This window comes from Acipenser ruthenus, chromosome 28 (genome assembly GCF_902713425.1).
Source record: "Acipenser ruthenus chromosome 28, fAciRut3.2 maternal haplotype, whole genome shotgun sequence".
Lineage (NCBI taxonomy): Eukaryota > Metazoa > Chordata > Actinopteri > Acipenseriformes > Acipenseridae > Acipenser > Acipenser ruthenus.
Window position 1 is genome coordinate 23,498,326 of NC_081216.1, and position 25,879 is coordinate 23,524,204.

Sequence of the window (25,879 nt, forward strand, 5' to 3'; positions counted from 1 at the left end):
ACACGTCTTCATTAACTTTCTCGGTTCAATATTAACCAGAGAGCTCACTGCTTTTTTTTGAGTACAGAATTCACTCTTGAATCCTGCCACAGGCATCGACAGACATGGGAGGAATCTCGCCACCTATTTTTTTAAGTATCCTAGTCTTTTATTTTGTACAGGTCTCGCATTGTGAAAATGGTAAGAGCAACCTGTTATTATTTTATTAGCTTTATTTTGAACTTTTTTTTAAAGAATCTCCGAGGTTAATTTCCATGGTACCATAATGAACCACAGTTTACTACTGTTCTTATTAATACTGTCCTATGAGAAATACCTTAGAAATAAAGTTTTACAAAATATTGTGAATTAATTGTCAAAAACCGGGTTTCAGTAAAAGGCTTTATGTTCATTTTTTTTAAAATAAAATAAAATAAACTTAACTTGTATGTTTACAGGGGTGTCCTGGATAAAACTGATGTCCCACAATTTCAGATTCACAAATATTTTGCGTGTATTACCATCAAAACTGGTTTCTGGAAAAATATATAATAAAACTTGATAACCATCAAACTTTTTAGTTTTCTAAACATTGTTTTCGGCTGTATTATGCAAGGATAAGTTATCTTAAGAAAATGAAATTGCAGGTTACCAAGCTGTACCAAGACACCCCTCGTTTCTAGTGTCACTAATATTGTACTGTTTTCAGACTGCTTTTTTTTTATCACTATTCTTGGTTTCTCTTACTAGTTGTGTAACATTTCACTATGTAACACAATTTTTGTTCCTGGGTAGTAAGTGTTATTTCCTAATTGCTTATGCCTCAAAAGTATAGAAAATGGCTATTATTCCCCACAAACTTTGCTTTTGTGACCAGGACAGTGATATTTTGAAATGTACCTATTTCCAATGATAAAACAGGCGAATTTGTGTCTTTTCGTCCACATAAAGTCAGAAAAAAACAACATATGAATCCAAATTAACATGTATTTATACTAAAGTAATACAAAAGTGTCTACAAAAGATTTAGAAGTCAGTAGTTTTTCGAGATTTACGATTATACTGTAAATCAGTTTCACGAATCAGCCCCCAAATGTAGTCTCCCATCATGTTCTCGTTATACTGTCCTTGGTAGCGGCGTTCAAAGTCCAGTATATCCTGGTGGAAGCGCTCGCCTTGCTCCTCCGAGTACGCTCCCATGTTCTCCTTGAATTTATCAAGATGAGCATCAAGGATATGGACTTTTAGGGACATCCTACAGCCCATTGTGCCGTAGTTCTTCACCAGAGTCTCAACCAGCTCCACATAGTTTTCGGCCTTGTGATTGCCCAGGAAGCCCCGAACCACTGCGACAAAGCTGTTCCAAGCCGCTTTCTCCTTACTAGTGAGCTTCTTGGGGAATTCATTGCACTCCAGGATCTTCTTTATCTGTGGTCCGACGAAGACACCGGCTTTGACCTTTGCCTCAGACAGCTTAGGGAAGAAGTCTTGAAGGTACTTGAAGGCTGCCGACTCCTTATCTAGAGCTCTGACAAATTGTTTCATAAGGCCCAATTTGATGTGCAGTGGTGGCATCAGCACCTTCCGGGGGTCCACCAGTGGCTCCCACTTGACGTTGTTCCTCCCCACAGAGAACTCGGTCCGCTGTGGCCAGTCCCGCCTGTGGTAGTGCGCCTTGGTGTCCCTGCTGTCCCAAAGGCAAAGATAGCAGGGAAACTTGGTAAAACTGCCTTGGAGACCCATCAGGAATGCCACCATTTTTAAGTCTCCTATGACCTTGATGCCATCTCAGAAAAATGTAGATATGTATCCACTTAGGCAGCTGGAACTAAACTGAACTGGTGGGCTTAAGGCCCCTGTATTTATACTACTATTTATATTACTGGAAAGTTCTAGAAGTTACTCCAAGTTTACTCAGCACTGAATCTATCTGGAATGTTCTGGAAAATAGGTAAATTTCAAAATATCACTGTCCTGGTCACAAAAGCAAAGTTTGTGGGGAATAATAGCCATTTTCTATACTTTTGAGGCATAAGCAATTAGGAAATAACACTTACTACCCAGGAACAAAAAAAAAAAAAATTACACTGTGTTTTTAGATGCTTTTCGCCGTGCAAAAAGAGTAAGACCCTTTTGAACGAACTGCACGTAAATATTATATTTCATAACTCATTTTTAATATTATTACAAAAGCAAAAGAGAAAAAAAGCTGACTCGATATCAAAATCGTTGTTTTCCTACCGTCAAACAGCGAAGGAATGTTTTGAATCCGTCATGTCACCGCTGAGATATCCCCTTCACAATGTGTCTAGTACCCCCATGCATTCAAAACAAAAGCAATCGACTAGCTTGCGTTTTGCTGCTCTGGTCTTACAACCTTGATGATGGTGAAATCTCCCTGGTCACGTTGTAGGGGAGGTCACAAGCTTTCCTTTACTTTGTTTGTAACCCAATCTATCACAGAGTAATCGATGTGCAAACAAACACGCCCACCTCTTGAATGAGATAAGGGGGGGAAAAAAAAAAAAGCCTTTCAAAGGCAAATGCATGTGGCAATGACTAGCTGTGAGGTGCCAGAAGATAACATCCCTTTAGAACTTAGTATATCAATTGACATAAAGATTTACACAATGTTTATTTTTGGAGAGGTTTGGGGACCCTTGGGCTTAGCTTTGTAAAAACTCCTGTAGAATTTGATCCCTTTGTTCAAACAGTTCCAAATTCTTACCCAGTATAGTAGACATGTTGGTGAAGCACTGGAAAAAACTCTGGCTCTTTTCATATGCTACAAGTTGAAAAAATGACTATAGAACATAAAAAAATGAAAAGCGTTTGTTGTTTTTTTATGTATTTTTTCTGGATATCTCCTTCCAGTGTGGTACTGAGTAAGACTTTTATCACACCTGAGGTTTTAGTCTTGATGCCCAAGGGGTTACCTTGAATTCAAGCCCTGAACCATGCCTGTGCTGTCTATACTTTGGAAGATATTGTGATTTATTTAAGGGCACAGCCCCCCGGGCGGAAATTGTCTGTGAGGGGCTGGGGTTTTGACAGGTTAACTAGCCTCCAGTGCACACTATAAAGGGTTTCACACGTGTCCTTAGTGTTTCTGGACAGCAAAACAGCGTCGTCGGTTTTGAAACGCTCCCGGCGGGCAAATGGGTATTTCGAAGAGACAAGGAGAGGGAATCTAGAGAGGGAATGTTTGGAGGAAATCTGCAGCCGTGAAGAGGCAAGAGAGGTCTTTGAAGACAATGGGAAGACCGTAAGTAAACAGTTAACCTCCATCGCTTTGTCTTTGTATACCCCCCTTGGTTTTAAAAAATCGTATGATAGCACATTGAACAACCACATCAGCTACAGACTGTGGGTTTGATTTTCAAACCTGTGTAGATCCCTCCATTTAATAAGACAACAGCCCTTCATGTCACAAAATGAGAAATACACAGCCTTACTTATTAAACTTAACCTTCACTTAAGCTTGTTAAGAAATGCAAGATTAGAATGCAATAGTTTGTGACAAAGTAAAACTGTAGTTTTGTGTACTATACAGTATAGGCACCCATTCAGTTTAATGCAAGATCCTAAAATCTTTAATTGGTACATAGTGATATCTATTTAATTATTGCTAATTCACAGAATCCTGTGAAAGCATGCAGTAGAGCTTAACAAAGTCTATCGATTTATTTGCTAATCAATCTTAGTTCTCTTTTTTGATCTAGGATGAATTCTGGAAAAGATACTTGGGTAAGTCGTAAAACGGACTCGTGCATTTTAATTTTAAAACAGATTTTAATTTTCGCTGTCTATTGTTTGTCATTCTTATTAATCTTCTTTACCTGTTTTTTTTCTTTTTTTTTCAGCATGTGAAGGCAACCAGGGTAGTAGAAACCAGCAGAACCTACCTCCGCTGAGGACTTGTTTGGATGGTAAGATTAGTGTAAAGAGAGCCGGTGTGTAATTTCTAGTGAGGTAGAATTAAGACAGCCACGCCACGGAAGGACAAACACTGGCTTTCACATCCTGCTTTAAGGTGAAATCGATTACCTGCCACATAATTGAATAACCAGCTATTTCTAGTGAATTTAACTTCTAAAGATTAGAGGCTTGTTTGGGTTTAAATGAAAGACTGTTCAATCATATGGCACCTGGTCTGTGTAATGTACACAATAAGGGAACAGTATTGTATGTGGATGGATTCAATTAACACATCATCAATGGTTATTCATTTGTCAGGTGAATGTGTGATGGGAATTGGTGAAAACTACAGAGGCAATATTTCTGTCACTGAGTCTGGAAGAGACTGCCAATACTGGACAAGCAACTTTCCTCACAGAATTACGTATGTTTCTGGCTCTTTGTAAAATATCAGTTTCTTTACAATGTGGCATTGCGCTGCTGCAATGGATATATATATATATATTCCTGATTTTTAAATGCAGAGTACCGGGCATGAAAGAATAGCAATGGAGAACACTGGGCTAAAATTGATCTGAGATTCAGGATTCATAACTTTGGTTGCTGATTTTAACTTCTTTAAAAGTTTAGGTGGGGTGGGGGGGAATAAGAAATCCAGGTTTGTGAAGAAGCTGACATTTGCGTGCAGACATTTTTATATTTAGCCAAATGATCTTTTAAAACCCCAAACTGTTTTCCAGCGAGTTTAACGTAACAGAGATGCCTGAAAAGAATCTCGCTGAGAACTACTGCAGGAATCCGGACTCCTCCCCGAAAGGACCCTGGTGCTTCACCCGAGACCCGCTGGAGAGACGCGAGGAATGTATCGTACCTATATGTGGTAAGCAAGGAGATACAGTCTTGAAACAACACCTCTTCAGCTTTTACAGCCTTCTGTTCTGGACATAACAGCAGCTAGGGGATGCACGACGGATCCCACGAAGGGCTGTCTGATATCATAAACCCATATTTTCAATATCCCTGTGATAGGGTAGCGTCACTGCCCAGGCTGGCTACCGGCAGGAAACAGACCCAGAGACAGAGCTGCAGGTTTAAAGTGCTGTTGCTCACTTTACTGAACAAACAACACAAAACACAGCACGAGGACCAAAATAAAGGTTCAAACAAAAGACCACACTTCCAAGCTGCACCAGTACAAAAATCACAGCACAGACTCCTCCAAGAAACCAATCCTTTCTGGTTCCTTTATACATGTAGCCACATGTAGCCACTCCCCAGTTACCTAAATGGGGAAACGCCACACCTGTGATTGCTGGCAGGGTTAGATTTAACCCCATCCCTGGCAACCTTACATTCCCACACACACACACTATTTACAGCAGCAGGGCTTCTGCCATGCCACAATCCCCTTCCGTCACTGCGTGTATAACTGTACCGTGTTAAGTTTCCTATCTATGTATCTATTTTATAATGCATATGTTTTTTTTTTGTTTTCAAAGTTTTGGCAAGGCAACTTCTCGATCTCCATAGAGTTCATACACACTGCTTTAAAACTTCTATAAATTAAAATTAAGAAGGAGATATACTAGAAGTTGAAACGAGAACTGGGAAAAAGTAGGGAAAGTTTAAGAACGATGTAAAGTGAACCTCCACCTCCCTGACTGTACCACCACATGTCTTTACCAGGTGAGACACTCAGAGGCTCCCTGGTGCTGTCTAATGTGTAACTATACTGAGCATCAAAAGAAACGCATCACTATTATAACACATTTATTTTTGAAAAAAAAGGTATATAAATGATGGACATTGACGAAATGTTTTTGGTTTCTTTTTAATCACTCGATCATTCATCCTTGACCATGACACACTTGAGTGACTATGACTGAAGCATATGCACTTAATCACCTAATTAGTGAGACAGTTGATTGGACACTGGATATGGAGTGATTTCAGCTGTTGAATTGCAAGTTTGAATAAAAGCAATAAAGAAAATCACAGAAAAAAAAAACAATATGCCACATCTGCCAAGAGAGCAGCGCCTTCGTACGATCGGCATATTGCAGGCTGGATTAGGGCAGCGTGCTGTGGCTCGCCGTCTTGGGTGCTCACAGCCAGCAATTTCAAACCTGATGAGACGGTATAACCAGTCAATGACAGGCCACAATCTGGGAGAGAGATCATTTTGCAGCATCTTTGTGATGTCAATTGTTAATCATCACAATAAAAAGTTGCTGCACCTGCTCTAAAACAGAGTTTGTCATTTTTCGATCACATCTAGTGAATTTTATCCAAATATAAGTGATAAGTTTCTTTTGATGCTCAGTATATAATGTGAGATTTAGAGGACAGTCTTGTGTCTTATTAAGGTGAGCCCCTCAAATCGGCACCTACCGCCAGTGCGAAACCGGTGTACGATCAGAAGGACTGCATGCACGACTACGGTCTGGAATACAGCGGCACCATTTCTGTCTCTGCAAGCAACATGCAGTGCCTGAAATGGAACTCTCCCAAGGCCATCAAGCTTAGCAAAGGCAAGACATTTTCACCCGAGGTGAAGCTGGTGGAAAACCATTGCCGCAATCCAGACGGAGACCTGGAGGGTCCTTGGTGTTACGTGGACCACCCAAACATTACATTTGACTACTGCAACATCAAACTGTGCGGTGAGTACATTAGGAGCGTTTCAATCGTTCTCTCTGAGAGAAAAGAGCAAGCTTGTTAGAATCTAGTTGGCTGTAGCATGCACACCTTTTTTTGTTTGGTATTAAGTCATTGATTGACTGGTGGTTAAAGTCTCCATGCTACGTGTATATAGGCTTGATAAAGCTTCTAAGTCTTCCTTTCTTTACACAGATGACCCACTGGACGCGTTTGAGGACGAGGATTCGCTCTCTGGTCGCACGGTTTTACAAGGCCCGCGTACATCCTTCTTCAGCCTGAAAAGTTTTGGCAAAGGCGAAGATGGTGTGTACATGATTGAAAGGATCTCTTCTTCTTTCAAGTTTTCCACTGTGTTCATCAATGCAACATCAGTATGAACAAATAAATCCAACGGCCGAAGTTAGCAAGAGTGAAATATTCAGGGCGCCTAAATTAATATATATATATTTGTATTATACTGGTGCATTCTGGTACCTTTTATGTAGCTAAGCTGTATCTAGTAGTGTTGCTTAATTGATTTTTAGACATAATGGAGACATGCAATATTGGAATTAATTAACAGCTTTATTAAATTAGGTCCCACAACTGTACTGGTTTATTGCTTGCTTGTTTAAAGAAACTTTATCATAAATATTTTTGTAAATATAAATGTGAATGAAACTTTTGGGTAATAGCTAGCTAATATACCTCCACTCCACCCCTTTTCAGAATGTGGAGTCAGGCCCAAGTTTGAGCAGATAAAGGTGAAGGATCAGAACGAGCAGGAACTGACTGATTCCTACGCAGCGAGTCGGATTGTGAAGGGGGTCAACGCTGAGGAGGGCAGTGCACCCTGGTAAACATGCTTCAAACATCGCTTTCCCATATTCGGGGATTGTCGGTGGCAGACCTGGGCTCAATTATAATTACAATTACAACAGAATTGTTTTCTGAAATTGCAATGCTATTTTGTTCCGTATTAGTTACAATTACGCTTCAGTAATTACAATTATACTAAACGGTAAGAACTACACACATTAACATATTTACTCTCTATTCTAAATAACTAAGCAATAATCATAGGTACTAATACAGAAACATACTATGCTAACTTACATTTTTTCCAAACAAATGGGGTCACTAAGTGGTTGAAAATACAAGAGTAATGATCGAATGACAAATAAATGCATAACTGAACTGTAATCGCCAATTATGTGGCATAATTACAATTACACAGGCGTGCTAAGGTTCAACTACAATTACATTTTAATTGAGGTCAAATGGTTTTAAGAGATTTTGATTCACAACCTACTCATAAATGTTCTGAGTAGTTAAAAAGACAAGGGCGGGCTCCCGAGTGGCGCATCCGGTGAAGGCGCTACGCATGGAGTGCAGGATGCGCTCTATAGCCTGGACGTCGCCGGTTTGAGTCCAGGCTATTCCACTGCTGACCGTGGATGGGAGCTCCCAGGGGGCGGCGCACAATTGGCCGAGCACCGCACGGGGGTGGGGAGGGCTTAGGTCAGCCAGGGGGTCCTCAGCTCACTGCACACCAGCGACCCCTGTAGTCTGGCCAGGTGCCTGCGGGCTTGCCTGTAAGCTTCCCAGAGCTGCGTTGTCCTCCGACGCTGTAGCTCTGAAGTGGCTGCATGGTGGGCCTGCAGTGTGTAAAAGAAGCGGTCAGTTGACGGCACACACTTCGGAGGACAGCGTGTGCTCGTCTTCGCCGCTCCTGAGTCAGCGAGGGGGTTGGTGAGCTGAGCCTAAAAAAAAAAATAACTGGCCATTCCAAATTGGGAAAAATGATAAAAACAATTGGCCACTACTAAATAAAGAGACAAAGGCTCCTATTGCATAGCAGTTTCACCTATTCCAAGTTTTAATATGTGCTTCATTAGTCCCAGTGCATATAGGTAACAAGCTCAGGTGTGTCTTAGTATACTCATAGTAAAACCAGGCATGTTCTGCGCAATTGGAGTCTTATTTGCATCCCTGTGCTAGTCAAGTCTCCTTTGAAATATAATGTTTGTGGCCAATTTGAGACCACCCAAAAGTTGCATCAAATGAAATTTAAATTGCTTTTTATTTCTACATTAACCTAACTATTCAAGCCCCACCTACTGTCACTGTCTTTGTGTATGTAGCACAGGTGTGGCAGGGGGAGTTTGGTCCTATGTCCAGTATTACTGCTTACATACCTTGTTCCTTCCAGGCAGGTAATGCTGTACCGGAAAGCCCCACAGGAGCTGCTCTGTGGAGCCAGTCTCATAAGTGACCAGTGGATACTGACGGCTGCCCACTGCATTCTCTACCCACCCTGGAACAAAAACTTCACAGCAAATGACATCTTAGTCAGAGTGGGCAAACACTACCGCGCCAAGTAAGCCGGTCATTCCTGGAGCTTTATTGTTATGAAAGTTTACATGCTTAAATTTGCACCATCATTTTTCAGTTTTCCCATGGTTATACCATGCTTTACCACACCGCTATGGGGCTTTACAATGTATACCTATGCTTTACAGTGCTTTCACTGTGCTTTATTACACTTTGCTGTGCTTTTATTAAGGGTAACAGAAGATCCAGATATTTAAATGTTCCTAACTCTATTTTTACTTACATACTCTGCAGTATAATTGTTATGATTTAAAAAAAATACAATATATATATATATATATATATATATATATATATATATATATATATATATATATATATATATATATATATATAATAGTATTGCATAATTTAAATGATTGCAATATAATTTGCTCAGTTTTCTATCTTTTTTTTCAGGTTTGAAAAACAAACTGAAAAAATTGTTGCTCTGGATGAAATTATCCTCCACCCCAAATATAACTGGAAAGAGAACTTGGACAGAGATATTGCTCTCTTGCACCTGAGAAAACCACTGACCTTCACAGAGAACATCGTGCCCATCTGTTTGCCCACTAAGAAAGTTGCTAAGACGTAAGAAATATATTGGAATTGGAAACTGATAAACAGGAAATGACCCTCACCCTGATAAAAATGAGCGTGCCAATATCTGAACCTGTAGAATTCTAGTTGCCAATCGGTTGTAAACTGTTTTTTGTTTTTCCTGTTTAGGCTGATGTTTGCCGGGTTCAAGGGGCGTGTGACGGGATGGGGAAACCTGTATGAGACGTGGACAAGCTCTCCCCAATCTCTACCGCAGGTCCTGCAACAGATTCACCTGCCCATTGTTCAGCAGGAGACCTGTCGCGACTCCACCAAGATCAGAGTGACTGACAATATGTTCTGTGCAGGTACAGCTGCTATTCACTGTGTTATGCATGTGTTTTTACTGTACACACTCTTTTAAACGAGTGAATGAAGAATCTGCCTCTCTGACTACTTAGGCAACACTGCCATCTGGTGGCATAAAACTGTCAGCAACATTTAAAGGAGACTTACAAAGAAGGAAACGGGTCGTGTAAAGATAGTCTTTAAATTGGTGACTATTAGAGACCATCTTAAGGTAGTTTATTAAAGAGATTCTATAGTTTTGGCTTCCGTAGAAATAGCATGGTAGACAGATGTTGAAGTTTGAAAGTTATAGATAATATTCCTCTTTCTTCCACCTGCCAGGATTCAGCCCAGAAGATTCTATAAGTGGAGATTCCTGTGAGGGTGACAGTGGGGGTCCATTTGTCATGAAGGTTTGCAACTTTCCTCTGTTTTACCAGCTGTATGCACTTGACAAGTGTTGCAGTGCAGAGAACACAGACACGTTTTATAATACTAAGTCGGTCAGACCCTGTGCATTCCAGTTCAATTGAATACATGGCGGAGTTGTGTAAAACCCCACTGTAGCGTTTTGTCTAGATAACAATTTGATTTGTTTCAGAACCCGGAAGATGACCGCTGGTACCAGATTGGAATTGTGTCTTGGGGAGAAGGCTGCGATCGTAGCGGCAAATACGGATTTTACACTCACCTTTTCCGTATGCGAAAATGGATGCTGAAAACCATAGCGGATGGAGAAACCGAATCGTGAAAGTTTAAAGAATACACCATTTTGGCCTTTTTTTTCTCGCAGTTCTTTGTGTGTAGTAATAAAAAAATTAAAAAATAATATGGTTTTTTGTTTTCTCTTATTTGTACAGAACTAAAAACGTATGAAACCTGTTTTATGTTAGTTAGGGGTGTGTGTGTGTTTTTAACAAACATTTTATATGCATTGCATATTTTTATCTATCAGGTTCATCAGCAAACGACTGTTTAAACTCACGAAATCCTATTATAGTTAATTACAAAAAAGTACTCAAAAGAAGAGCATTCAGCATTGGTGTATATTATATTGTGTATATTGGTGCTGGCTGAAGACTTACGCTGATCCAAGAAAAAGAGCTACGTTAAGAGTACACTGAATTTAAAATCCTTAAGTTAACTCTGTCTTCTACCACTGTAATATATTACACGTTATATTCTAATACCGGCAACCACAGCTATGCGTCACGGTCCGCTAAATTCTGACGGAAGTGGTGTGGGAGCGGTTGAGAGAGACGCTGCTTCCGGTTTCTATCCGCCGGATGTTTGTTTCTCGACAGAAATCAGGTTGTAGGAAAAAAAAAAAAAAAAAAAAGACGAGCTTAGCAGATACACGCGATCGTTAAAAAGAAGAACGCGTTTCGAGGAAAGAAAAGGTAAGGTCAGTCATATTTAGTATAGTTTTCAATGCTTTCCATTTTAGCACCTTTTTTTGGAAGTGATAGTCTCACGGTTGTTAAATTTGACTGTATGTTTGCTGTTCAGGATGACATATATTATGATCAATCACATTTGTAATTGTACAGACGAACTGGGCACGGTGATTACACAAAAGTGAGGTTGTCCGCATGTATAAATACCCGGTAATGAATATACCAATATAGTGTTCTCTGTCCATTATTTTTACCCGAGTTGTGTGCGTGTTTTAAAATAGCATTAGGAAGTAATAGTCATATCGTTGATTATGAATGATGTATGCTAAGCATTCAAGCGCTTACTGTAAACTAAATATATTATGGATGACACATTGCTGTTGCATCGCTACCACCACTGTCAACCATGACCGATTTCCCACCAGCCTGAATTTATTCAGATTGTAGTAAGCAAACATGTCATGAGCATTTGTGAATTGTATTGATTCTGATGAATTGCATTACAGTGAGTAAGCAGTGTCTAAAGATGCGCCGTCAACGTTATCATTAAGCAAGCCCTGTTTTCAAATAGCAAACTCTGCATACTAGAATACAGTCAGATGACTGTGGCTAGTATTAGCCAATTGTACGTCGTAAAAGAAACAAAGAGAAAGGCCGTGTTGTTGGTTTATGTTTAGTAAATTCTTTAGAATTCAGATGTAGGTGGTTCCAATTTTACTGCTTTTAAATGGAAGTTTCTGCATGGGAGTGCAGCTTTGTAGACACCTAGGTAATGTCTAACAAGAGAATAATAGTTGATATGGCTATTATGTTTGCATTTAATACAAAAGGGTACAGGTGATATCACAGAAGAATGAATTATTCCCTAGGGATAGGGCTGTGAGGTAGCTGGTAAGTTTTTATAGAACATGTTTCATTTGCTTTTTTAATATTTTATTCTGCACACTTATAATGTAGCTCTGCATAAAGGTGGATTTTTTCTTATGTGCTATTATGTGCCACTGGTATCAGCAGTCCTTCATATGTTATTTCTATATGAGGGCTGCAAGATTGTTGTGGTAGAAGACATAATCATGGCCATGCATTGGCTTCTTTATCAAGTCTCATTGTATGCATTATTATATGAGTAGGACCTACTAAGTCTTCTATTTTTGTTTCTTTACAGAATTGTTTGCTTGCATGTATTTCTAGCAAAGGGAAGTTACTCTGCCACTTGGGATTTGTGGTTATTCATTTTCACCACAGTGTGACCTTCTTAATATTGCTTCTGCAGCAGGAACATTTTGCCACCTCAGCATTTATAATTCCATTATGTTATTTCTACAGCCTGAGCAGCATGTTTTTTTTTTTTTTTAATCCAAACCTCTCTGTGCTGTACATTTAAATAAAATGAATACCTTCGCAGAGTAAGAGTTTGTTAACTTGAGTGTGAAGTTGACTCATGACTGGTTGTGCAACATGTTTAGCCAAACACCCTGAACAAATACAAGTAGATCAAAGGATGAGGTTTGTTAACATTTTCGATGCTCTAGTAATAATAAGTTAAAATGACTTTCTGCTGTTGGATATTATGCACCACATGTTGCCCCTTCTCTGTCCCTTGGAGCAACGTTGGAACTTTAATATATCGCTCTCCCTCTTGATTTGTTTTGAAGTGAAGGTGATTTTAATGAGATTTAACTGTGAAAAACTTAGTCAGAGAAGTTGAGGCCATGTTCCAGGAACTGCAGTAAGAGGCTTGCTGTGCAGCAGTGTCAAGATGATGAAGTTTGTAATATGGTTCTGTGCGAGCCGCAGTGCGTTCAGGTGTAGCAAGTGGTTTGGGGAAAACTGTACATTTTGAATATTTTAGCTTTTGTCAGGTACACTTTTTAAGTGCATACAGGGGCATTAATGCCCCCTTGGAACACTTTTGATAGTTTTACCCTCCCCACTTTTTGTTTTTCCAGTTGCATGTCTCTGCATGTCATCTCCCAGTGATGTATTGTTTGTGCCACGTAGTTTCTAAGCCAATTCAGCTTCAACAGTACAGGCACAGTTATTTGGTGGGAAGACATAGTGATATGCGATGGCATTGTGGAGCTAATTACTGAATAATAAGGGCTTGGGGCCATATAGACTATTCGGCATGGAATAAAGCTGAACTGTATCTGTGTAGCTAATGTATTAAAGTCACTGTTTGGTGAAGTAAGGATGAAGGGAGACACTGAACATTGGATACAAGACTGGTTTCTGAGTGAGTATACAGTAGGTCACTGCTGCTGTCAGCCTTTATCTTGGGATATGATTTTCCAGTTTTGATTGAACTATGCATGAGCAGATGAGATCCTTTTCTACACACATTGAAAGCCATGGTCCCATACATTTTTTCCTTGTATTGACACAGCAACTATTTATATATTTGGTGCTGGATAATAAGTTTCTTTTACAATTGTCTTGGTTCTAAAGGTAGCTTGAAGTTTGGTGAGTAATTAATAGATACTTAAAATCGTCAGCATTTGCCACTACACTAAACACAATCTAACTTTGATCTCTATTCTGCTTGTACCATACAATGTCTCTTTTAAATGATACCCATTCACTGTCTTGCTGTTAATGCTTCTGGTTATTGCATAATGTGCTAATAGGCCCCTGGCTGAGGCTTGTTTCAGTTGGAATGCCACTTAGACAATGCAGTTACACCCACTTAACCAGTAATGATTGTGTGTGCTGATGCGCCAGGGAGGCAAAATAAGCTGATCCCTGGAGCCAGCATTACACTTCAGCCATTAACACCAGACAGAAGGATATCTACATCATCATATGGAAGGAAACGTAAATGGATGGAGACGCATATGGATCACATTAGTTTACTGTAAAGCTACGTCTTAGTTGGTGCTTATCTTGGCGAGAGCCGAGTTCAAATCAGCATGAAGTTTTAACATCTACTCTTGTGTAATGGAAATAATAATTTAGTGTTAGGAAACCATGTGTTAAGAACATGGTATTTCTTTTCACATGAAGCATATCAGCATTATAGATCAGGGTACTATAGCTCATCTGTTGTGTAATACAGTGGTTGTATTTTTGCAATCATAAAACTGTATTTGGGTTCAGCTTCCTGATATGAAAGCCATGCTCCTTAGAATGAGGGATGCTACAGTTCAGAACATCTGAGTGAAGAAAAAGGATGCCTCCTGTGGATTCTGACATGTCCTGTAAACTGTGTTGGTCGGGATTTTTATTATTTTAAATCTACAGGTTTAGTATCTCATTTATGTTGCTATTAAACTGGTGTTGCCTGTTTTAAAGATGGTCACATGTGATTCTGTGTACAGTAAAGGTAGTTTTATGACTGAAAAAGGGGAAGAAAGGAAAAGGTGCAGTCCATTAGAAATTGTTGCCAAATGTATAATTCCTTAAATGAAAATTAGGAACCAGTAACCTTCAAACGTTTCAATGGAGTTTTTCTTCTCTTGATTTTAGGTTTTTAAAGAGTTGTAGAAGAAAAGTACAGTTTTGGGCATGGAATCAGATCTACTGCCAGACTTGCAGGGTGGCCTGGCATCTGTTGACCCAGCCAATGCCTTGGACCAACTTAAACTCTCCCCACTGGAAGTCAAGAAGTGGCCTTCTGACGAGGAGCTTGGAATGAGCAAGTCTGGTAAGTTCCTGGGCTTGCATTGTCATTGTCACTGGTGTGTAGCAGTTGTGCAGTTACAGTGCTGTAGAACTAAAACAAGGTTTTTATGTTCCTGCTCTAACAGTGTGTTGAGTAAGTGTGGTTGGTTTTACTGTAGTTCAGTTAGTTCACTATAGCTCAGGACTGATGTGCTAGCTTTGAAATCTTCTAGAACACTGACTGCATGAGCGGGGAACTGAACAGTGTTGGAGGAGAACTTGTCTGTCTCGGGATTGCTTTACAGTTGGAGAATCCTTTATTCTTCGAGAGTGTGTTCAGACTCCAACACATGCTCCTCACATGTGCCTAGACCCCCACAGTGACTCATTCATGCTATCAGCCAGTTTTAGAACTTCACATCAGCTGAGATTCCACAGATCCAAATCTGCAAGTTTCATGTTAAATTGGAGTCAAGTTTTTAGTGGGAACACCAACAAAATGACTAGAACATTACTAACGATAATGACAGTTATTAAGAATATCATTATTAGTCAGTATGATTTTTTTTTCTTCTTTCTTTTAGTTCAACACCAGGCTACACCATTTAAAATGAAGCCTTTGGCATTCTACTCTGCATTACATCATTACCAGCCAATAAAACAGTCGCTGGCTTATTCTGCAATTAAACTTAGTGACTCATCATGGATGCAGAAAAGAAAGCAATTCAGAGCTATGTTCCCACTAAGACTTTCATTTAGTTAGCCACTGTGGCTAAAGCAGCTTAACATTTTTTAGCCACACTGGAAAAACTTAAGCCACTTAACAGTACTGTAAACAAGTTAAACATACTGTTTCACAAGGCAAAACGATGTGTATTTTATTTGAAAACACGTAGATATTTAAATGCCAGACCCTACCCTCTACAATACACATAAACAGTATATTTAAAGTGCACTATAACTCTGATTCCCATTTAATAAATGCTAAACTTAGTTCCACATGAAAAAACGTCATTGCAGATTTCCTAACTTCTGAATAGGTTTGCAGAGATATTCTATTTTGACTGCTGTGGGTTTTTTTCCACTGCAGGACAGTGCTAGTGTATGTTCATATTAATGCCTACCTGACCAACCACAGCTCTAGTTACACAAGCTTGTACTAATGTGATTAATAATATTAGTAGGATTGTACAGCCACTACTGTGTTTAACAAAACTTTTTTTTTTTTTTTTTTTTAAACCATATTCTTTCACCTGGGACTACTGACGGTAATATTGCACCGATTCTGACATTAAAACTCAATATATCATAGTGAGACGAATCCTTCTTTTTAAAATAATAAATGTGTTTATTTTTTTATTAAATTGTTCCTCTTTCGAATCCACTCTGTTACTATTTCCAAAATATATTTCAACACATTTTAAAGAGACAAAAAAAAAACGTAGCTGTGATCTTTTGAAGCTGTGTTTCTGGCTTGCCGTCTGTGAAAATGTTTCGGGACCAGAGGGTATGTTTGAAACCAGAACTGCTTCACCGCCCTGTGACTATCACGCTCATGTTTTAGTTGTGTGTACATCGTTGGTGTTCCTTGGGCTACATCTTTCGGAACATGATTCTGATCATTTGTCTGTAGAATTATTATTATTATTATTTTTTAAAACATGTCAAGAATTTTTCCGTTTGGATGCCATGTTTTTAATTATTATTATTTTTTTTACAAGCAGCGCCGTCCGCTGACTGTTTCTAATTAGAACCTCTGTCCTCCCACCAAACACAACGTTTGTGGCATACGTTTTACGTGAACAAGCTAAAGGGCTTTCATTGAGCAAAATTAAATCAAACTAAACAGTATTGAATCATCTACCAGCACACGTTTGAAAGTAATTGTGCTGGCAGTCTTACTCAAGTACACTTTTCCCACGCCTCTGCCAACGTGGCAAACTTGGTGAAAAATAATTGAGCCACTAGGGAAAACATTTCACTTGTGGCGACGTGGCGAACAGCTAGCGGGAATGTAGCAGAGATAGTCTGCATGTTTCCACTTTTAAACAGAGTAACAGATACATTGTATTGATGTTATGAATCTTTTATTGACTAGCTTACTTTATCTCCTTCCAACACACACACACACACACACACACATTAACAATATGTAGAAACCTTTCATCCACGGACGCTGTTCATTTAGCATGTGCTGTGAAGTGTGGTATGCAGTTTTTTTTCATTGATTTTATGTAATTAATTATTATTATTATTATTATTTTTTTGTAGAAACTGACGTTTCCAAAGGGTTGGACTGTAAATGGGACGACCCTTACTATGACATTGCAAGACATCAGATTGTGGAAGTGGCAGGTAATACAGCCCTTTCTAAGGACTGGGTTAGAAACATTTGGGTTTTCTTATGCTGCTTATTGATTTGATTGAATTGTAACTGTCATCAAAAATCTTTTTTTTAAACCAGTGTGTACTTCTTTCAGCTGTTAAAGAGGAACCAAAAGAAACACAACAGAAACAGTTAATAGCTCTTTTGTATTCAGGGTTCAGGATATTACATTCATGGTGGTTTGGATATTTACAAAGATTACATTATTACATTATTAGGAGGCTGTGTGGTCCAGTGGTTAAAGAAAAGGGCTTGTAACCAGGAGGTCCCCGGTTCAAATCCCACCTCAGCCACTGACTCATTGTGTGACCCTGAGCAAGTCACTTAACCTCCTTGTGCTCCGTCTTTCAGGTGAGACGTAATTGTAAGTGACTCTGCAGCTGATGCATAGTTCACACACCCTAGCCTCTGTAAGTCACCTTGAATAAAGGTGTCTGCTAAATAAACAAATAATAATAGACAAATAATTAAGTGGGTGAAAACTGGTGTGGCATTGGATATAGACAGCATGTATGGATATCCTGCACTACCATATTACACAGTTAGACCTGCTTTGATTACCCTATTAAACTAGGATACAGAATGCAGTACAACACAGTAATTATAAGGTACAATGAGTAAGGTTTCAGTGAAGGAATACATAGGAGAGGAAAAAAGGGGCTTGCTGTAACTGTCAAAGTAGCAAAACCCACTGAATGATGGTGTGGTAAAACAGTGAAAAAACCCTAGGAAGAATGAACAGTGGTTCATACATCCCTAGATCACATGATCAGGAGATAAAGAAAACAGCAGCCCTCAAAGACTACGCTTAAAGAATAATGAACAAGCGGTGGTGTGCTGTGTGCTTCATTGTTTTTCCTGATGTGTATTATTTAAGCATTAATGTCAGACACAGAGGACATTTCCTGCTAGAGTCAGTTGTGTGTGTGTGTGTGTGTGTGTGTGTGTGTATATATATGCATACAGAACTGTGATCTTAAACTGAGGTTCTGCAAAAATGTATGCATGCATCCTTTTCACTCAGTATCTGATGGCTTTGTTTTATTTGGTAAACTAGTGTGCATGTTGCTCTGTGACTTTAAACTTTTATTGCACAATGTATTTTTTACTTTAGTTTGATTGGCCAAAAAGCAAGTGTGTGAAACCTTGTGGTAATTTGCACATTTTCATACATTATTGCTTCATGTACTACTTCTAACACTAAAATAAATTACATAAACGTAGAAATGCAGTTGAGTGTACATTTTAAAAAGTGTACCTTTATCTTAAACTACAGCACATTCGTGGTTGAGTGTGAAGTGCTTTGCATATGTAAATAACTAAGCGGAAAGTTTAGCTGTTTTCTTATAAAACATATGAAACAACTTGTCTCACTCCTAGAACAATACCCTTCACTTTGACATGTGTCCTAATACAGCTGCCATATTGAGGACATGCGTCTACTAAATAAACAAATAATAATAATACAGACCACACACTTTTGTATTGTTTTTTTCCTTTTCCTGAATAACTGACCTTGTTTTCAAGCGGAGACCAGCACTGCTTTTACAGTAAGTGCTTTTTGTTTCTTTCTAGGTGACGATAACTACGGTAGGAAAGTTATTGTCTTCAGTGCCTGTCGGATGCCCCCAAATCATGAGCTTGACCACCAGAAACTGTTGGGGTCAGTAACTGTTTCCTGCTTATTACAATTCTCTGTTCCTCTTAATAGAAGTCATGCTGCTTATCAGCACATTTTATGTACATGCGAGTCTAGATTCATTATATTCAGATCATGACATGGCTAACCACTGTTATTTCATTTTTATTATCACTTAGTGATTGGAAAAAACAACACATTTTCTAGGCTGGTGAGACAGTTTATTCTTAAATAGTCTCCATTCAATTTTTTTTGCTTTGACTTACTGCTTCACAGACAAAAGTCGTCTACTGTACAATTGCTGATGTCATTTTTCATCTTAGTAATGTGGTGTACTAGTGCAACAGCTAAGTTAAACATACATTGTGCATAAATAAAAACTGCACTGACAAAGTATTTGCTTGGAAAAATAAAACCCATACATTTTTATTAGTAGATCATATTAGATTAAAGGCAGTCCCTACATACAAGCACATTTTCTTTAGGCCCTGTTTTAACTCTTCCCATGTTTTTCCCCCCTAACCCCTTTTCTCTCTGTTTCTCAGATACCTAAAGCATACTCTGGATCAGTACGTTGAAAGTGACTACACACTCATTTATTTTCACCACGGACTCACCAGTGAGAACAAGCCATCCTTAACCTGGCTCAGAGATGCATATCGGGAATTTGATAGAAAGTAAGTGAGGACAATGAAAAAAGACTTCCAGTCTAAACCTTTGCCATTGAACTTATAGCGTTTCTTTTAGTATTTCTAAATAATAGAAGTGGGTAGAAGAATGTATACTGAAATTAGGATTTGGTTCATATTAATTTGTATAACATTCTGAAACTCTAGGGTTTTCAAAATAAGAGATGCTAAAATTTTACAGGATATATGTAGACCTCCCTTGTTTCTGTCTTTGTCAATAAGCAACCCCATACATGAAATGCATGAGCGGTTTGTAAAACACTTAAACATACCCTTTGCTGCACTGTGAATTATTTTTTGCAGATATAAGAAGAATATCAAGGCCCTCTACATTGTCCACCCCACCACTTTCATCAGAACAATACTTATTCTGTTCAAACCATTCATCAGGTAAAACATTTGTTATTTGCATTTACATCTCTTAATATCCTTTGTCATCCGTCCGTCCCTCCCCTCCCCCCCTTCAGTTGCAAGTGATGCTTTTAAAAATCCCATTTGTCATTCTCAGCTTCAAGTTTGGACAGAAGATTTTCTACATGAACTACTTGAGTGAGTTGGAAGAGCATGTGAAATGTGAACAGCTTGTGATACCCCAACGGGTGAAAACGTAAGATATAAATAGTACGGCATTGTATGTGTAGACTAATTTGAATTGACCACATCTCTTTTGCACAGTTACATTTTCAAAGAAAGTTCTCTCATATCCTAGAATACTATTAGCTGTTAACTTTTAAAGTACAGGTTTGACGAAAGTGTGCGTTTCATTCTGTATTCTGGGGGTTTCTTTATGAACACGTGCAGTGTGGTGTTGACTACAGTACATGTTACAGACGTACTTTGGAACAATAGAATTGTAACTAAACATTATTGTCAAATTCAAATGTATAGTTTTTGGTAAATTTTGTATTTTTTTTTTTTTTAAGCTGCAAATGTGTAGAGGAGTTTCTTACTTTTTTCTTTTTCTTTTTTTTAAGCTATGATGAAAAGATCAAAGCAGCACTGAAGTTCAAACCTCAGGGTCAAAAAACAGCCCCACCCAGACCCCCGCTGCCAAACCAGCAGTTTGGAGTTTCTCTTGCACTGTAAGTGCTGGATTTCCCATCCATATTAAAACCCATGTGCTACCTTATTTGATGCCCATCAAACTGACATTTAGGTTTCTGTATCTGGAACTATAATGGCATCTACCATGGAAATAAAGCGATATAAAAATTAAATATATATCCTTGTAACCTGCATGACCATACATACACTTGTGCAAAAAATCTTACCTGGTAATAAACACCCTCCTACATCAGGACACTTGCCAATAGCAGCGTCATTATCACACATTCATTGCTGCTGATGCAACTCATGCATTACTTTCCAAAATCAATTTGAGACCTATATTGGTCAATTTTTATATATTCTATTTGTGTAAAGCACTGTTTATCTGGTAGAATTTATTTGATGAATTACATTTTTTTTCAGACTGTGGGAGAAGAGCCCTGATAAAGAAACAATCCCTCTAGTTATGAGAGAGACAGTCAGCTATTTGAAGGAACATGGTGAGCAGTTACAGTAAACCATGCTATTCAGGAGACCAGGGAGAGGTAACATGCCATTGAGGTTGTTTTTACATAAGTGCAAAAAAACAGGTTTGCTGTGCTAATGTAAAAATGATGTATAATGTTTGCTAGGTTTAGTTAGGGCACAGGAGTCTGAAATGAGTCACTGTTGCAGTCATTCCTGTACTGTACTGAACTCATCACATTGGACTGCTGTACCTCACTAGAATGGAAAATATCATTTATAGATTCTGTCTTCACAACATAGAAATAAATCTGTTGATAAATCAGCAACATATAATATAATATACACTGTGATTGGTCAAGCAAGGTTCCAGCTGTCCTTCTATTGGATGGATATGGACAGTTGGAGGCTTGTCATATATTCTAAATCACTGCGCTGCCATCTTGTTTACAGTTACAGATGTACAGTATGTATAAAATTGAGTGACCAATTACCAGCAAAAAAAACCACAAGTAGTAAGAAGACATTCTGAACTGGAAGATAGCAAAACAGAAAAGGAAACAAAAAACACTGTCTTTTTATACTCGCTCACCCTGACTTTGTCACATCAAATAATGTATTTTTAGCCGTTTGTAAAAACCACAGAAAAACACAAAAAAACACTTTTGCACATTATCCACCCCTCTCCGACACAGACCTTGAACAATGACTGAAATCCGAGACGTCATTTTACTCCGGTTCTGCTGAAATAACAGCGTCTTGCACTCACAGAAAAAAATGAATTCAGTGCCGTCTCAACTCCGCCTCCTGGTGGATCTTTTCAATGGCAATGTGCAATTCAACACATCAAAAATATTTACTTACTTTTGCATGTTTTCAATTAAATACATTTACTCAGCTTAACTTAGTGTGCAGTTCAGTTATAAATGGGACTGCTGTTGTGGTCCCTTTATTGGTGTAAGGATATTTAATAAAAAAAACACATTTTATGCCCTAAAAATTACTTCTGCTTTGTTTTGTTTTTTTCAAATCCACTGTTTGACTTGGATTATAACTGCAGTAAGACCCTTCATGGTGTCTGTATACGTTGAGTATACGGGGGGTTTGGAGGCACTCCGCTTCGTCTCGTGCTGCACAACCCCACGAGGCGTCTGTATATTTGACGTATACAAGCACCCTGTCAGGCCTTATTGCATACACACATACATTATATATGCTTCTTCCTGTTGGTAAATGAGTGTTTTTCCTTTTTATTAGGTATGTGCACAGAAGGAATATTCCGGAGATCGGGCAATGTAAATTTGGTCAAGGAAATCCAGAATAAATATAACACTGGTAAGTGACTAAAATAGCCCTGTAACCTAATGATGAATCCTGAAATTAACTAGATGTTCTTTTGGAATTGCAAGTGGTACTGTGTTGTGACTCCCCATTCTATGTGCTTGTTCTAGGGGTTCCAGTAAGCTTCCATCAGTATGAAGATGTTCATCTTCCTGCTGTGATCCTGAAGACATTCCTTAGGGAGCTCCCAGAGCCACTCCTCACATTTCAGCTCTATAATGACATTGTCAACTTCCACAGTAAGTGTGACCTGATTGGAATCGCTTTCCGAACCATGAACAACAGAACATAATATAGATTAAATACGGTGCACTACAAGCATGTGAATTAATTTTTTTTTATCATGTGTCAAAATCAGTATTTCTCCCAATTGGTGTAAAATTCAGCTGTTTTTCAGATGTCGACGAAGGTGCAAAAGTCAGCATTGTCCGTAGCATGTTAGGAACCCTTCCAAAGGAGAACTCTGCGTCACTCAGGTACCTCATTCAGTTCCTGGCGCAGGTAAGAGAGAATCAGCCTTTACATGTATATAATATGAGAAAATATAGGCTTTAACTTACTTATCGGTAGATATTTTTCCCGAGGGGATTATTGCTAATTAAATATTGCATAAATCATGCCTATCGTGCACATTTTAATCGGTTTGCATACCTTACTTGCATAGATATAGTATAACAGACTACCTGTGAAATACCATTAACTGTAACCTCATAATACTACTTTGGACCACTTAAAAATTGCATTGGTGTCTGGATGTGCATCCCAGCAGTACCTGAATGAACTAAAGGATCTGTGTAAAGCTTGAGAATATGACCCTTCCTGCAGGTGTCTGGCCAGTGTGATTCTAATAAGATGAACAACATGAATCTCGCTGTGGTGTTCGGACCCAACCTCCTGTGGGGGAAAGATGCTGCCATGACACTGAGTGCCATCGGACCAATCAACAACTTCACAAGGATGCTGCTGGACAATCACAAGGAGATCTTCGAGGAGGGCAGTCCTTAACTCCATGCCTCGGCTCACACACAGTACCCCTTGTCTCTCTCCTTTTGTAAATGCCAAATGCACGTTGTTTCAGTTTGTTTGGGGGTATATTAAAGAATGCAAAGGCTGGCTACTGATAAAAGGGTTTGTATTGAGGGGTAAAATATTTGAGAAAAGGCTGTGGACAGATAGCAGGGAAGAAAAAAAAATGTAACCAGGAAGCAGGCTTCCTTTCATCTTGGCATCTGAAAACATGGTACTGTACATACTTTTATTCCAGTACTATTTAAAGCAATGGAATGCGACCCAGTACTCATCTTGTTTTAATCTAGTAGCATGATAGAAATAGGTAGAACTCGTAATAAATCTTCGAAAAGGTTTATAGAGTGACTGCCAAAGAAGGTACTAATTAGGAATGTGAGGAGTTCAGGGTGGAGGCTTCCTGGCATCTGAAAACTTTATTTTTTATTTATTTATTTTTTTTTTATCTAGTATTAGCATCACCCATACATACACACTTAGGTACCACACTTTTTCCATGCACAGGCCTCTACTAGAGTCACATACAGTGCTGCCCAGTTTTTCATACTATAATTGTGAGCTACAAGGGCGAGTGCTAATGAAATGGCATGGGGCTATTGGGAGCCACAAACAGGCAGTATAATGGGTGAGCACTGTACTGCATTGCTCTATATAGCCCAGTAAACTTGCAGATTGGAAAATGCAGTCCATGGAGTGCTTTGATTTACATTTACATATTTACATTACCTGGGATCAATAAGCTACTAACAACCAAACGAGCAAGATGGGCCGAATGGCCTCCTCTCATTTGTAAACTTTCTTACATTCTTATGATGCTTTACACTGTGTTTGCAGTTTTTAAAGGGCAGTTTTTATGTATTTTGGATTGAAGGTTTCTACATACTAAAGTGTAGAAGTAAATCTTTTAATGTCATTTTAATTTTGAAAACACAAATTATTCTGAAGTGTATTCACATACTGGTTTTTAATTCCATAAATAACAATGCTTTTTTTTTACATCTTTTGTATTTACCGCCAAATAAAATGTTTTGTTCAATTAGTTATCATTTACTTATTTATTTCCCAGATGAGCTTGTCCTGTGTTACCAATTATCTATATAATTAGAAGCATACTGCCCATAAGAAAACTCATACATTACATGTATTACAGACAATAAAATGGTTTCTTTTTGTCCCTAAATATTTTAGATTCTCATCATTTAAGGGTACAAATCTGGTCTCAGAACGACTTGTAAAATATACAAAGAGGTTGCACAGAAATGCATATGGAAGAGCTGCAGTACTGCAAATGTTTAAAAATGGGGTGGTGTTGCAATTGGTACTAAGGTAGTACAGCACTAGCTAGTACTCCATTTAAAACAGTACTAAAGAGTAAATCTGCAAGTTTGTGGCAATTGACTACAGATGGTATTATTATTTATTTATTTCTTAGCAGTAAATTACTGATGTTCACTGTTGCTAAAGATTTAGGATAAGAAATAAAACACGGGTGTGCTCCTAATTTGAGGTTATGAAGGTTTTACCTTGAGCAAAGTCAACAAGGGGAGCTAAAAGCTTACAGAAGCAGTTTCAAAATTACGTGCAGATGTAAGTGTGTTTAAAAGTTTCTTCCCCTTTGCATACCAGTGGAGTACTGTATATTCATTCCGTGTGTTCCTTGCTGACCCGTGTGCTTCTCATTTTACTTCAGATCATCAAGTCTTTGTTTAGCATGGTAGTTACTGTATAGGACTAGGTGGTAGACTGGTATAATTCACAGCTTTCATCACACAACTCCAACACTACACTCACAGCCAGCACTGGGTACCTGTCCTTTGCAGGCAATATGGGATTCAGTAGGCATAGAGACTGCTCTCTTACTCTACCCTTCTCTGTTTTAAGAAAACAGTTATTTCAATATGACAGTACAGTATATGGCAAAGTGTCAAAAGTTTTAAGGGGGTGGGGTGAAAGTGTTGTAAATGTCTAGGTGTTTTTGTGAAGCTTTAAGAATGCAGATCAGGGGCTTGCTGAAACAATGGTAATTAATGGTTGTGTGCCTTATTTAATGGATTACAACACCAAACTGTTCATTGAAAACAGGACTCTATTAAAATACCAGATGTAAAAGTATTTTGTTGCTAAGTGGATATATGTATCTCAAACTATTATTTTGCATTGTAATGTGAATTTTATAAAGAAATATGAAATTTTACTTTTCTACTTCTGTGCTGGAAAACAGCTGTTCTGTTCTTCAGATCTGCTTAAGATTCTGTACTGGCTGTTCTATTCCCGATTTGTTGTTTTCAAAACTGGCCTTTTTATGATCTGTTGTGAATTATAAAGCTATTAAAGATATAAACAAATACAAACAGTGTTTGTTTAATTCCTTCATTAATTGCATGATTCTTATATTGAGTTGTAAGCGTGATTGCTGTAAAAGTATTCACCAGCGACCAGTACGCAAAATAACATTCACCTCCGATCTCTGATTCCTACCTTTTGATGT

The 25,879-nt window shown here is 38.5% G+C and overlaps 2 protein-coding genes across 4 annotated transcripts; both read left to right on the plus strand.

The window, feature by feature from the left end:
• Positions 1-45: 45 nt before the first annotated feature.
• LOC117434678 (prothrombin-like) lies at positions 46-10,630 on the plus strand. The gene is made up of 14 exons (XM_034057280.3): positions 46-180; positions 3,084-3,244; positions 3,702-3,726; positions 3,843-3,908; positions 4,216-4,321; positions 4,638-4,777; positions 6,264-6,560; positions 6,751-6,861; positions 7,267-7,393; positions 8,750-8,917; positions 9,331-9,504; positions 9,643-9,821; positions 10,144-10,214; positions 10,403-10,630. The coding sequence occupies exons 1-14, from the start codon at positions 105-107 to the stop codon at positions 10,550-10,552; spliced, it is 1,851 nt and encodes a 616-aa protein (XP_033913171.3). The 5' UTR covers positions 46-104; the 3' UTR covers positions 10,553-10,630.
• A 400-nt stretch (positions 10,631-11,030) lies between these two features.
• Positions 11,031-24,571, plus strand: LOC117435174 (rho GTPase-activating protein 1-like). 3 transcript variants are annotated; one of them, XM_034058186.3, is made up of 13 exons: positions 11,031-11,206; positions 14,664-14,841; positions 17,070-17,153; positions 18,760-18,847; positions 19,369-19,500; positions 19,816-19,902; positions 20,021-20,119; positions 20,487-20,594; positions 20,983-21,059; positions 22,282-22,359; positions 22,476-22,604; positions 22,763-22,866; positions 23,191-24,571. In XM_034058186.3, the coding sequence occupies exons 2-13, from the start codon at positions 14,703-14,705 to the stop codon at positions 23,368-23,370; spliced, it is 1,305 nt and encodes a 434-aa protein (XP_033914077.3). In that variant the 5' UTR covers positions 11,031-11,206; positions 14,664-14,702; the 3' UTR covers positions 23,371-24,571. The 3 variants fall into 3 exon arrangements, with proteins under 3 accessions (XP_033914077.3, XP_033914076.3, XP_058859123.1); XM_034058185.3 differs by having other exon boundaries at positions 11,031-11,201; XM_059003140.1 differs by lacking the exon at positions 11,031-11,206 and adding an exon at positions 12,069-12,089.
• The last annotated feature ends 1,308 nt before the right edge of the window (positions 24,572-25,879 follow it).

Coding starts and splice junctions, on each gene's coding strand:
- LOC117435174 (XM_034058186.3), top strand. CDS start 14,703: ATGGAATCAGATCTACTGCCAGACTTGCAGGGTGGCCTGGCATCTGTT. Junction 14,842..17,069: donor GCTTGGAATGAGCAAGTCTG/GTAAGTTCCTGG, acceptor ATTTTTTTGTAG/AAACTGACGTTTCCAAAGGG. Junction 22,360..22,475: donor CCAGAATAAATATAACACTG/GTAAGTGACTAA, acceptor TGCTTGTTCTAG/GGGTTCCAGTAAGCTTCCAT.
- LOC117434678 (XM_034057280.3), top strand. CDS start 105: ATGGGAGGAATCTCGCCACCTATTTTTTTAAGTATCCTAGTCTTTTAT. Junction 4,778..6,263: donor ATGTATCGTACCTATATGTG/GTAAGCAAGGAG, acceptor TGTCTTATTAAG/GTGAGCCCCTCAAATCGGCA. Junction 7,394..8,749: donor GAGGAGGGCAGTGCACCCTG/GTAAACATGCTT, acceptor TGTTCCTTCCAG/GCAGGTAATGCTGTACCGGA.